Raw genomic sequence first — 13878 nt, forward strand, 5'->3', positions numbered from 1 at the left:
AACCTACTGTCTTTGTGTTTTGGCTTATGGATGTGGTTAGGAAAGTTACTAAGGGTTACCTATAGAGTACTGTATCTTTTTGGGGAGTAATCAGTGTTGGTAGTTGATAAGATGATTACTGTGGGTTTATAAAATGTTAACTGGATTCATAGAATAAACATTGTTTTGTTTTAAAAATACTTTAGATCTCTGTTGCATCACACCTGTAAAGCACACCCTTGTTCCCCATAACCAAACTCTATTAAAAGTTGTGGGTCAGGTGAACTCCATGATATACTTTGGTGTTCCATAAACCCTGGCCCATAACAGATGCTAAAAGGAAGGATAAAGTAGACGTGAAGCTGATGCCTCCTCTTGTGGAGCATTCTAAAACGAGAGGTCATAATCTTAGAGTAAGGACTTCCGGTGGCGGCAATGACGTAGGAAGCCGCACATTTGAGAGCTCCCATTTTAAACTGACTTTTCGGCTCTTTTTAGAGACCAAAACGGAAATTTTTCGACGTCTCCCGGTGGGAGAAGGTGTGCTGATCGACTTTCCCCGCAGTCCATGACTCGAACTCGGAGTGGAAAGGGGGAAAAACGGCAGCAGCTCCCCAGAAAAAACGGGGGAAAGAATCCAAGATGGCGGCCGGCGGAGCTCCAGAGAAGTGGAAGCTGTGGGCCCTGGAGCAACAAGCTGCTGTCCTGCGCTGTTTTGCAGACTTCAAGGCTGAGGTACTGAGCTCTCTGCAGGAAACGAACAGAAGGCTCTCGGAGATTCAGACTACCCAGGGTGCTGCCATCAAGGAGTTGAAGACGCAGGCCACTGAACGAGAGGAGGAAGCCGGGATCCTCGTGAGTAAGGTGGAGGGACACGAGACACTCCACAAGAAGTGGCAGGAACGCTTTGAGCAGCTTGATCACCGCATGAGGCGGATAAATCTGCGGATCTTGGGCCTTGCGGAGGGGCTGGAGGGGTCGGACCTGACAACCTACGTGGCTACGATGCTGAACTCGCTAGCGGGGGCCGGGTCTTTCCATCTGCCCCTGGAGCTGGAGGGAGCCCACAGAGTACTGGCCAGGAGGCCTAAGGAGAATGAACGCCCGCGTGCGGTTCTGGTGAGGTTCCACTGGTTCAATGATCGGGAGTGCGTGCTGCGCTGGGCCAAGAAGGTGAAGAGCAGCAATTGGGAGAATGGGGTAGTACGGATCTACCAGGATTGGAGTGCGGAGGTGGCTAAGCGGCGGTCCGGATATAATCGGACGAAAGAGGTGCTTTACAGGAAAAAGATAAAGTTCGGAATGTTGCAGCCCGCGCGCCTGTGGGTACCTTATTCGGACCGGCATTATTATTTTGATTCCCCGGAGGAGGCGTGGGCCTTCGTGCGGACGGAGAAACTGGACTTGAACTAGGGGTTGTGGGTTGCGGGGTCTGTTGTAATACTTTATTGCTGGATTCGGCTGTTGCTGTGTTCTCTTTTTTTTGTACTTTTGCAATTTTGATATGGTTATTTATGGGAGTGTTGTTCTGTTATTTTTTTTGCTGTGGGGCATTGTTTGAGTTTTGTATCTAGCGGGGACGGTTGGGGGGGGTTTGTTGTATTCTATGTCGGGTTGGGGGTATGGAGTGGGGCTGGTATTTGGGAGCTGCGTCAGAAGGGTGTGGTGGGGCAGTGCGAAAGCGCGGGCTTTCCTCTGGTTTCCCGCGCTGCGGGGTGGAGACGATGACGGGGGGAGGCGGGGCCTTAACTGGTTCTTCCCCACGCTGGAGCGGTGCCTGGAGGAGGGATAGATCGGGGGAATATCCCACTTTGGGAGGGGTCGGGTTATTGGCGGGAGTTTCCGGGGTCAGCAGAAGTTAGCTGACCCACGGAAGTACAATGGAGGACGGTTCGCGGCTAGGAGGGTTCCTAGCCTGGGGGGGGGGGGGGGAGGAGAGAGAGGGGAATACCGGGTTGCTGCTGGCAGGGTCAGGAAGGAGCTGGTGGGGGCTGGGGGGACAGAAGTGAGGTGTTGTCGCTGTGGGGACTGGGTCGGGCAGTGGATGCTGGCCTGGAGCGGGCAGTCGACGGGCTATGGCTAGTCGACGGGGGAGGGGGGGGGACGCCCTCTGATTCGGTTGGTCACCTGGAATGCGAGAGGATTGAATGGGCCGGTGAAGCGGTCGAGGGTACTTGCTCATCTGAAGGGGCTGAAGGCAGATGTGGCAATGCTTCAGGAGACCCACCTGAAGGTGGTGGACCAGGTCCGTCTGAGGAAGGGATGGGTGGGGCAGGATTTCCACTCTGGGTTGGATGTGAAGAACCGGGGAGTGGCGATTCTGGTGGGGAAAAATGTGTCGTTTGAGGCATCGGAGGTGGTGGCGGATAAGGGGGGTAGGTATGTTATGGTTAGGGGCAGTCTACAAGGAGAGAAGGTGGTACTTGCTAGTGTGTATGCCCCAAATTGGGACGATGCGGGCTTTATGAGGCGTATGTTGGGACGGGTCCCGGATCTGGAGGCGGGAGGTCTGATCATGGGGGGGGGGGGGGGACTTCAATACGGTGTTGGATCCTTCACTGGATCGGTCCAGCTCTAGGACGGGTAGGAGGCCGGCGGCGGCCAAGGTACTGAGAGGGTTTATGGACCAGACGGGTGGGGTGGATCCATGGAGGTTTGTGAGGCCGAGGCCACGCGAGTACTCTTTCTTCTCCCACGTACATAGGGTCTACTCTCGGTTAGACTTCTTCGTGGTGAGTAGGGGACTGATTCCGAGAGTGGAGGAGGCCGAGTATTCGGCCATTGCAATCTCCGACCACGCTCCACATTGGATAGAGTTGGAGATGGGGGAGGTGCGGGACCAGCGCCCGTTGTGGCGATTGGATATGGGGTTGTTGGCGGAGGAGGAGGTGTGTAGGAGGGTCCGGGCAAGTATTGAGGGGTACCGCGAGGTGAATGATACGGGGGAGATTCAGGTGGGGGTGGTCTGGGAAGCCCTGAAGGCAGTGATTCGTGGGGAGCTGATATCCATCTAGGCACACAGGGAGAGGAGCGAGAGGGATAGACTGGTGGGAAAGATGCTGGAGGTAGACAGGAGGTACGCAGAGGCACCAGAGGAGGGACTGTTGGGGGAGAGGCGCAGCCTGCAGGTTAAATTTGATTTGCTGACCACTAGAAAGGCGGAGGCACAGTGGAGGAAGGCACAAGGGGCAGTGTACGAACATGGTTAAATGGCGAGTAGGATGCTGGCTCATCAGCTCCGCAAGCGGGATGCGGCTAAGGAAATTGCTGGAGTGAGAGACAAGAGTGGGAATGTTGTGCGGAAGGGGGTAGAGGTGAATGAGGTCTTCAAGGACTTTTACGGGGAACTGTACCAGTCGGAGCCAACGGGGGAGAGGAGGGGAATGGAGAGGTTCCTCGACGGGCTATCTTTCCCGAAGGTGCAGGAGGAGCAGGTGGAGGGGTTGGATGCGCCGATTGAGCTGGAGGAGCTAGTTAAGGGGATCGGGCAGATGCAGTCAGGGAAGGCACCGGGGCCGGATGGGTTCCCGGTGGAATTTTATAAAAAGTTTGTGGACCTAGTGGGCCCCTTGCTGGTGCAGACACTTAATGAAGCGTGGGGACTTTGCCCCCGACGATGTCGTGGGCGCTGATCTCGTTAATTTTAAAGAGGGACAAGGACCCCCAGCAGTGTGGTTCATACAGGCCCATATCTCTCCTCAACGTAGATGCCAAGGTGCTGGCAAAAATCCTGGCCACCAGGATAGAGGACTGTGTGCCAGGGGTTGTGCACGAGGACCAGACAGGTTTTGTGAAGGGATGGCAGCTGAACACGAATGTGCGGAGATTGTTGAATATCATCATGATGCCGGCGATTGAGGGGGAGGCAGAGATAGTGGTGGCGCTGGATGCGGAGAAGGCCTTCGACAGAGTGGAGTGTGGGTACTTATGGGAGGTGTCGGGGAGGTTTGGATTTTGTGAAGGGTTCATTAGATGGGTAAGGCCCCGATGGCGTGCGTGGCCACGAATGGGAGGAAGTTGGAGTACTTCCGGCTTTATCGAGGGACCAGGCAGGGTTGCCCCCTGTCCCCCTTGTTTGCACTGGCAATCGAGCCGCTGGCGATGGCGTTGAGGGATTCAGAGAGGTGGAGAGGTTTGGTGCGAGGTGGGGAGGAACATAGGGTGTCGTTGTATGCCGCTGACCTGTTACTGTATGTGGCGGACCCGGTGGGAGGGATGCCGGGGGTGATGGAGCTGCTAGCTGAGTTTGGGACCTTTTCAGGTGATAAACTAAATTTAGGCAAGAGTGAGGTGTTTGTGGTGCACCCTGGAGACCAGGAGGAAGGAATTGGTAGGCTCCCGCTTAGGCAGGCAGGGGAGAACTTTAGGTACCTGGGGGTGCAGGTGGCCAGGGACTGGGGGACTCTTCACAAACATAATTTCACCAGACTTGTAGATCAGATGGAGGAGGAGTTCACGAGGTGGGACATGTTGCCATTGTCGTTGGCGGGGAGGGTGCAGTCCGTCAAAATGACGGTGCTTCCGAGGTTCTTGTTCCTCTTTCAGTGCCTGCCCATCTTTATCCCCAGGGCCTTCTTTAGGAGAGTGACTAGCAGTATTTTGAGCTTTGTGTGGGCACATGGGACTCCAAGAGTGAAGAGGGTGTTCCTGGAGTGAGGGAGGGATAGAGGCGGGCTGGCGCTGCCCAACCTTCTGGGGTACTATTGGGCGGCCAATGTGTCAATGGTGCGTAAATGGGTGATGGAGGGGGGAGGGGCAGCATGGAAAAGAATGGAGATGGCGGCATGTAGAGGTACGAGCCTGGGTGCCATGGTAACGGCGCCGTTGCCGCTCTCCCCTAAGAGGTTTACCACGAGCCCGGTGGTGGCGGCGACCCTAAGAATCTGGGGACAGTGGAGACGGCATAGGGGGGAAACAGGGGGCTCGATGGAGGCTCCATTGGGTGACAATTATCGGTTCATCCCAGGGAACAGGGATGGGGGATTTAGGGGGTGGCAAAGGGTGGGCATCAGTAAATTGAGGGACCTGTTTATTGGTGGGAGGTTTGCGGGCCTGGGGGAACTGGAAGATAAAATTGGGCTTCCCCAAGGGAACATGTTCAGATACTTGCAGGTAAAGGCGTTTGCTAGGCGACAGGTAGAGGGATTCCCTTTGCTGCCCTCGCGGGGGACGATGGACAGAGTGCTTTCGGGGGTGTGGGTCGGAGAGGGGAAGGTGTCTGCCATCTATAAGGTAATGCAGGAGGTGGAGGAGTCGTTAGTGGAGGAGCTGAAGGCTAAATGGGAGGAGGAACTCGGGGAGCATATAGAGGACGGAACTTGGGCGGATGCCTTGGAGAGAGTCAACTCTTCCTCCTCATGTGCGAGGCTTAGTCTCATCCAATTTAAGGTGCTGCACCGGGCCCACATGTCCGGGACTAGGATGAATAGGTTCTTTGGGGGTGAGGACAGGTGTACCAGATGGTCGGGGAGTCCAGCGAACCACGCCCATATGTTCTGGGCATGCCCAGCACTGGAAGAATTCTGGAAGGGGTTGGCGGGGACGGTGTCGAGGGTGGTTGGATCCAGGGTCAAACCAGGGTGGGGACTCGCGATTTTTGGAGTTGCGGTAGAGCCGGGAGTGCAGGAGGCGAAAGAGGCCTTTCGGTGTGCTGGCCTTTGCGTCCCTAGTAGCCCGATGAAGGATCTTGCTACAGTGGAAGGATGCGAGGCCCCCAAGTGTGGAGACCTGGATCAGTGACATGGCGGGATTTATAAAATTTGAAAGGGTCAAATTTCCCCTGAGAGGATCAATACAAGGGTTCTATAAACGATGGCAGCCTTTTCTGGACTTCCTGGCTCAAAGATAGGTATTTTGGTCAATAGCAGCAGCAGCGGGGGGGGGGGGGGGGGGGGGGGGGGGGGGTGTTCCTTATTGTAGTTTCTATTATGTAACTTAATATTGTGTTAATTTGCATTGTTGTTAAAATGCTGTGTTGTTCATGGAGGTGGGGATGCTGTGTTGTTCATGGAGGTGGGGGCGAATGTTTATGATTGCTAATATTATTTTTTTTTTTGGTATTTTATTATGGTTCGTTGTTGTTGTATAAATTCAAAATTTTTCAATAAAAATTATTTTTTAAAAAAATCTTAGAATAAGAGGTAGCAAATTTAAAGCTGATATGAGGAAAAAATACTTCTCCCAAAGGGTTGTGAATCTGTGGAATTCGATACCTCAGAGTGTGGTGGATGCAGGGACAGGGATTGCATTTAAGAAAGAGTTAGATAGATTTTTAACTGGTAATGGGTTGCCGGGTTATGGAGAACGGGCAGGACGGTGGAATTGAGGCCAGGATGGGATCAGACATGAACACATTATGGATATTATGCTTGGGAGGCTAAATTGCCTACTTCCGCTCCTAGGTCATGTGTTCTAGGGAGGAGATTCTCTGGCTTATTTTGCGATCCAGCTCTTGGCCTGTAACATTGTAGGTCGCAGATGAGGAAGAGATCAGTCATGATAGAATGATGGAGCAGTCTCGATGGGCTGAATGGCCTAATTCTGCTTCTTTTTCTTATGAACGCCTCAAAAAATTCCAGCAACTTAGTTAAACATGATTTTTTCTTAATGAATTCACGCTGGCTTTCCTTAATTACACTGCACCTACCAAAGTGACTATTGAAATAGAAACAGAAGGTGCTGGATAAACCCAACAGGTCTGGCAGCATCTTTGGAGAGAGAAACTGAGTTAACATTTTGAGTCCATATGACTCTTCGAGTAATTAAGAGATATAGATTTTGTCCCGAATTATAGTTTCCAGAGGTTTCCCTGCCACTGAAGTCAATCTGACTCATTTGTAGTTGTCAACATTATCTTTACACCCCTTTCTGAACATTTGCAATTCTCTAGTCCTCTGGCACCACCCATCTGTCTCAGAACAATTGGAAGATTATCGCCAGTGCCTTTGAAACCTCCACTCTCACCTCCCTCTATATTTGTGGATGCATCTCATTTGGTCCTGGTGCTTTATCAACTCAAGTGAAGGTAGTAGGCTTTATAACAACATCTTCCTTCTCAATTGTAAATTCCTCGAATGTATCAGTTCCCTCATCAGCCTAGGTAGCATCCTCTTCCTTTGTATAGACAGATGCAAAATCCTCATTTAATACCAACACTACTTCTGCCTCCTCATGCAAGTCTCTTTTTTGTTCCTAATCGGCCCTAATCTTTCTTTTGTTGGATTGGCCATGCTAAATTGCCCCTTAGTAAGGTTACTGGGTTATGGGAATAGGGTGGAGGCATGGGCTTTTGTGGGGTGGGCTTGGGCAGGGTGCTCTTTCCAAGGGCCACTGCAGACTCAATGGAGTGAATGGCCTCCTTCTGCTCTGTCTGGTTCTATGGTTCAATAATGACTGACTAGCCTATTCTAGTTCTATCAAACTCTCCAAGTAGTCTATTTACCTTGATACTCGTGTCTGATATATTCTCCCTACCAGTTGATATTTCTCTACTTCCCACTGCCAGTTTTTCTCCTTTCCACTCTGAATTTCTCTTCAGGTTCCCATCTCGCTGGCAATGTAGTTTAAATTATTCACAACAGTATTAGCAAATGTCCCCACAAGGACTTTAGTCCCAGTCCTGTTAAGGTATAAACCATCCTTCTTATACAGGTTCCACCTGCTCCAGAAGTGGTCCCAATACTTCAGAAATCTAAAATCCCTGCCATTTCTCCAGTCACGTGCTGAACTGCTCAACCTTCCTATTCTTATACTGATTAGCACTTGGCATGACCGCAATCCTCAGATTACTGCTCTTGAAGTCTTGCTTGTCAATTTCTTTCCTAACTCCCTGTAATCTGCTTTCAGGCCCTTGTCCCTTTTCCTGTCTATGTCATTGATTACAATGTGGACCATGACTTCTGGCTGCTCACCCTCCTGTCCTGCATGTCCTCAATGTCCCGCAGCTGCTCTGACATCCCTCACCCTGGCACCGGGGCAGGCAATATACTATCCTGGAGTCATATCTATGGCTGGAGAAACATCTACCTGCTCCTCTAACAATGGAATTCCCTACCACTATAGCACAAGGACTTGATGTATTCATTCAAAGAAACAAGATCAAGAAAATGATTTAATATGAATTATTTTTACCTTCTGGATTGGGGATCTTGGAATGATGTTTTAAACTTTTCCCTTTTAAAATTCGTAGACATCTCAAAGTTGTGAAAATCAGTAGTAACCAAACAGGTCTCTTCAGGTGGTTCCTGTAGCACTTTTTCGTTGGCCATATTTTGATCTTGGGAAGCACTCAGGCCTGCAGATCTAAAACCATTTGATCCTGCAGGAACGTGGAGCTCTGAACTAAAATCTTTTGATTTTCCAAGTAAAGCTGTGGCTTTGGAAAAACTAGAATGTAAAGTTATTGGACAGGGAGGAGGAGGAGGCGGTGGAGGTATTGAAGACCGAGCATGAATTACAGATCTTACAGAATTACTAAGAGTGAGGTCCTCAGCCATTAAGCGAGGTGAGCCAATTGTATATGAACCCCTCGCAGAAGACGTAGCAAGTGAAACACCTGGGCCTCCAAAAGTAGAAGGTGCGGCGACTGAAGAATCTAAACCAAATAATTGATTTCTACCAGCAGCTGCCGCTGCCACCTTTAAATCAAAACGTACTGAACTTGCAGGGATGGGAGCTAGGGGCGGTGCAAATGCTGAATCAAAACGTACTGAACTTGCAGGGATGGAAGCTGGGGGCAGTGCAAATGCTGAACCAAAACGTACTGAACTTGCAGTGACGGGAGCTGGGGGTGGTGGAAGTCCCGAATCAAAACGTACTGAACTTGCAGTGACGGGAGCTGGGGGTGGTGCAAATGCTGAACCAAAACATACTGAACCTCCAGGGATGGGAGCTGGGGGTGGTGCAAATGCTGAACTAAAACATTCTGAACTTGCAGGGACGGGAGCTGGGGGTGGTGCAAATGCTGAACCAAAACATTCTGAACTTGCAGGGACGGGAGCTGGGGGTGGTGCAAATGCTGAACCAAAACATACTGAACCTCCAGGGATGGGAGCTGGGGGTGGTGCAAATGCTGAACCAAAACATACTGAACTTGCAGGGACGGGAGCTGGGGGCGGTGGAAGTCCCGAATCAAAACGTACTGAACTTGCAGGGACGGGAGCTGGGGGCAGTGGAAGCCCCGAATCAAAATGTACTGAACTTGCAGGGATGGGAGCTGCAGATGATGCAGATGTTGAACCATAACATGAATCCAAACCTAAACTTGCACGGATAGGAACTGTAGACGGTGAAAAGTCTGAATACAAACATAATGAACGTGGATGGATGGGAGCTCCAGATACTGCAAACTCAAATCCAAATAGTGAACTATTTTTAAAATCAGCACCAGTTGCTGAAAATCCTGAACCAAGATATGCTGAACTTCCAGATATGGGAGCTGCATCTAAAAGCTCATAAAAGCAGCGTCCAAAGAAATTGAATCTATTTCCTCACATTTCTCCTCAGAAAAACATAACTCTACTTCTGAGCTGTGGTATTTTAAATACTGAACTTCATCAATGGTTTTTTTAATTGAAGGATATTTTGCAGCGTTCCGATATCCACATAATGGGCTGAGGTGTGAATCCAGTAAATCAGAGTTTTCAAGAGACATTTCTGAAGAAGTAGATAATGTATTGATGCTTGAAGAACATTCCACACCAACTAGCGGTGAAGTGTTACTTTGCATTTCACCACAATAATAATCATCATAACCATCATCTCCAATGATTGCTTTTGTAAATTTGTTTGGAACTTCCCATTGTTCCATCAGTTCCTACAGGTTAAATATAAAGAAAAATTACTAAAACAAAATTTGCTGAGAAGACCATTAAAGTCCAAAAAGTACTATGATTGTTTAACACATTAATAAAATAACATGCAGTGCACAAGGTCCTTGCCTACCAGTGATAGTCCAGCCTTGATGCTCCCAAATGAACTTTATTTTTAAAACATTTTAGTGCCCAATTTATTTTTTACAATTAAGGGGCAATTTAGATTGGCCAATCCACCTACCCTGCACATCTTTGTGTTGTGGGGGTGAGATCCATGTAAACGGGGAAATGTGCAAACTCCACATGGACAGTGGCCGAGAGCCGGGATCGATCTGGGACCTCGGCGCCGTGAGGCAGCAGTACTAACTACTGTGCCACTCCAATAACTTTATATTGAAAGATAGCTGACTCATTATGTATAAAGAGAAATAAGATGCAAACAGAAATATTTCTATAAATTAAATTAAATTGAATGTGAAGAAAACACAAATTGCTATACAATCACTTAAAATAATAGAATCACTAATAGAAGAAGATCGTAGATAACTCGTATGTGTTGGGAAAAGCTTTTTCAGTTACCTAAAAGTCAGTTAACTCTTAATGGCTGTGTTGGGCCTTTGATGGATGTTCAATAATAGATTATAAAGAACAGGTTACAAAGAACTCATAGTCGAAATATTCCAACAAGAGGCAAGGCCACATTGGATTTGGTATTGGGTAATGAACCAGGACAGGTGCTAGATTTGGAGGTAGGTGAGCACTTCGGTGATAGTGACCACAATTCAGTTACGTTTACTTTAGCAATGGAAAGGGATAGGTATATACCGCAGGGCAAGATTTATAGCTGGGGGAAAGGCAATTATGATGCGATGAGGCAAGACTTAGGATGCATAGGATGGGGAAGAAAACTGCAGGGTATGGGCACAATTGAAATGTGGAGCTCATTCAAGGAACAGCTACTGCGTGTCCTTGATAAGTATGTACCTGTCAGGCAGGGAGGAAGTGGTCAAGCGAGGGAATTGTGGTTTACTAAAGTAGTTGAATCACTTGTTAAGAGGAAGAAGGAGGCTTATGTAAAGATGAGACGTGAAGGTTCAGTTAGGGCGCTCGAGAGTTACAAGTTAGCTAGGAAGGACCTAAAGAGAGAGCTAAGAAGAGCCAGGAGCGGACATGAGAAGTCTTTGGCAGGTAGGATCAAGGATAACCCTACAGCTTTCTATAGGTATGTCAGGAATAAAAGAATGACTAGGGTAAAAGTAGGGCCAGTCAAGGACAGTAGTGGGAAGTTGTGCATGGAGTCCGAGGAGATAGGAGAGGTGCTAAATGAATATTTTTCGTCAGTATTCACACGGGAAAAAGACAATGTTGTCGAGGAAAGTGTGAAAATAGAGAAGTCCCCTGGGCCGGATGGGATTTATCCTAGGATTCTCTTAGAATCTAGGGAGGAGGTTGCTGAGCCATTGGCTTTGATCTTTATGTCTACAGGAATAGTGCCAGAAGACTGGAGGATAGCAAATGTCGTCCCCTTGTTCAAGAAAGGGTGTAGAGACAGCCCCGGTAACTATAGACCAGTGAGCCTTACTTCTGTTGTGGGCAAAATCTTGGAAAGGTTTATAAGAGATAAGATTTATAATCATCTAGAAAGGAATAATTTGATTAAGGATAGTCAACATGATTTTGTGAAGGGTAGGTCGTGCCTCACAAACCTTATTGAGTTCTTTGAGAAGGTGACCAAACAGGTGGATGAGGGTAAAGCAGTTGATGTGATGTATATGGATTTCAGTAAAGCATTTGATAAGGTTCCCCACGGTAGGCTATTGCAGAAAATACGGAGGCATGGGATTCAGGGTGATTTAGCAGTTTGGATCAGAAATTGGCTCACTGTAAGAAGACAGAGGGTGGTGGTTGATGGGAAATGTTCAGCATGAAGTTCAGTTACTAGTGGTGTACCACAAGGATCTGTTTTGGGGCCACTGCAGTTTGTCATTTTTATAAATGACCTGGAGGAGGGCGTAGAAGGATGGGTGAGTAACTTTGCAGATGACACTAAAGTCGGTGGAGTTGTGGACAGTGCGGAAGGCTGTTGCAGGTTACAGAGGGACATAGATAAGCTGCAGAGCTGGGCTGAGAGGTGGCAAATGGAGTTTAATGCAGAAAAGTGTGAGGTGATTCATTTTGGAAGGAGTAACAGGAATACAGAGTACTGGGCTAATGGTAAGATTCTTGGTCGTGTGGATGAGCAGAGAGATCTCGATGTCCATGTACATAGATCCCTGAAAGTTGCCACCCAGGTTGAGAGGGTTGTTAAGAAGGCGTACGGTGTGTTCGGTTTTATTGGCAGAGGGATTGAGTTTCGGAGCCATGAGTTCATGTTGCAGCTGTACAAAACTCTGGTGCGGCCGCATTTGGAGTATTGTGTGCAGTTCTGGTCACCGCATTATAGGAAGGATGTGGAAGCATTGGAAAGGGCGCAGATGAGATTTACCAGGATGTTGCCTGGTATGGAGGGAAGATCTTATGAGGAAAGGCTGAGAGACTTAAGGCTGTTTTCGTTAGAGAGAAGAAGGTTAAGAGGTGACTTAATTGAGGCATACAAGATGATCAGAGGGTTAGATAGGGTGGACAGTGATGGTGATGTCTAGCACGAAGGGACATATATTTAAATTGAGGGAGATAGCTATAGGACAGATGTCAGAGGTAGGTTCTTTACTCAGAGAGTAGTAAGGGCGTGGAATGCCCTGCCTGCAACAGTAGTGGACTTGCCAACATTAAGGGCATTTAAATGGTCATTGGATAAACATATGGATGATAAGGGAATAGTGTCGATGGGCTTTAAAGTGGTTTCACAGGTTGGCACAACATCGAGGGCCGAACATTACTGCGCTGTAACGTTCTATGTTCTATTAATTGAATACTTTGCATCAATCTTCGTTCGTAAAGGTGATGCTCAACTATTAGAATAAAACTAGTAATATATTAGATGAACGTATTATTTTAGATATAATTAAGAATTTTAGATATAATTAAGGCAAGATTATAGTCAACCAAAGGTCTTTAGGGAGATTTGAAACATGCTGTCCAAGCCCCTAGCTCATATTTCTAAAGCTCCGTTTTAACGATAGTTCCATCGACCAAAAGGAGGCTTACGTAGTTCCCACCTTTAAAATAGGTGACTAGATGGATCCCATAACAATAGGCCTACATATTTCACATCAGCAAAAGGAAAGATGCCTGAGGGAATCATTGAGGAGGTAGTATATGCATGCTTGAATTAAACGAGGGTCTACGTACATAGAAACACAAATAGAAAATAGAAGCAGCAGTAGACCATTCGGCCCTTTGAGTCTGCACTGCCATTCATTAAAATCATGACATTCAATACCCTGATCCTGCCTTCCCCCAAATCCCTTGATCCCTTTAGCCCCAAGTGCTATATCTAATTCTTTCTTGAAATTGCACAATGTTTCCGCCTCAACTACTTTCTGTGGTAGTGAATTCCACAGGTTGGTCACCCTCTGGGTGAAGAAATTTCTCCTCACCTCAGTTCTATAAGATTTACCCCTTTTCCTCAAACTATGACCCCTAGTTCTGGACTCCCCCACTGATGTGTTATGTGCTCTGGGATAACACAGGCTGCAGCTTGATGCAGCTTTGACCAAAAGATACTCGTCTTTGTAGTAAGTTCAATGTGATTTATTGAACCATCAGAACAGTTCTCTATGAGTTTGACTCTCCTGCTAATCTTGCTATAGTAATTCAGTCTAACTAACCAGCCTGCTCTGAGCCACATGGTGGGTATGATGCTTCTGATCTGCCCCTGTCCTTCTCTCTAAGTGTCACCTGTGGAAAGAGACAGAGTATGTGTGCCCTGTCCTTTTATATGGGTTGCCCCCTTGTGGTAGTGTCACCTCTAGGTGTCTTGACTGCCCATTGGTCGTGTCCTATTCTATGTGTTCATTAGCTGTATGTCTGCATGTGATCACATCTCTGGTGCTCCCTCTAGTGTTTACTTAGTTGTAGTGTATTTGCATGAACCAGTTTCAGCTCGTGGAAGACTTCATCTCATCCAAAGACAGAAACGTCAGCG

General features: G+C 48.1%; 1 protein-coding gene across 1 annotated transcript in view; it reads right to left on the bottom strand.

The window, feature by feature from the left end:
* parp4 (poly (ADP-ribose) polymerase family, member 4) overlaps window positions 1-13878 on the bottom strand; it is a 260543-nt gene that overhangs the window by 44767 nt on the left and 201898 nt on the right. Inside the window, 2 exon segments of the mRNA XM_038818701.1 lie at window positions 8110-9419; window positions 9422-9793. Of these exon segments, the coding sequence (XP_038674629.1) occupies window positions 8110-9419; window positions 9422-9793 (1682 nt within the window).

This window comes from Scyliorhinus canicula, chromosome 14 (assembly GCF_902713615.1).
Source record: "Scyliorhinus canicula chromosome 14, sScyCan1.1, whole genome shotgun sequence".
In the NCBI taxonomy this organism is placed as follows: Eukaryota; Metazoa; Chordata; class Chondrichthyes; order Carcharhiniformes; family Scyliorhinidae; genus Scyliorhinus; species Scyliorhinus canicula.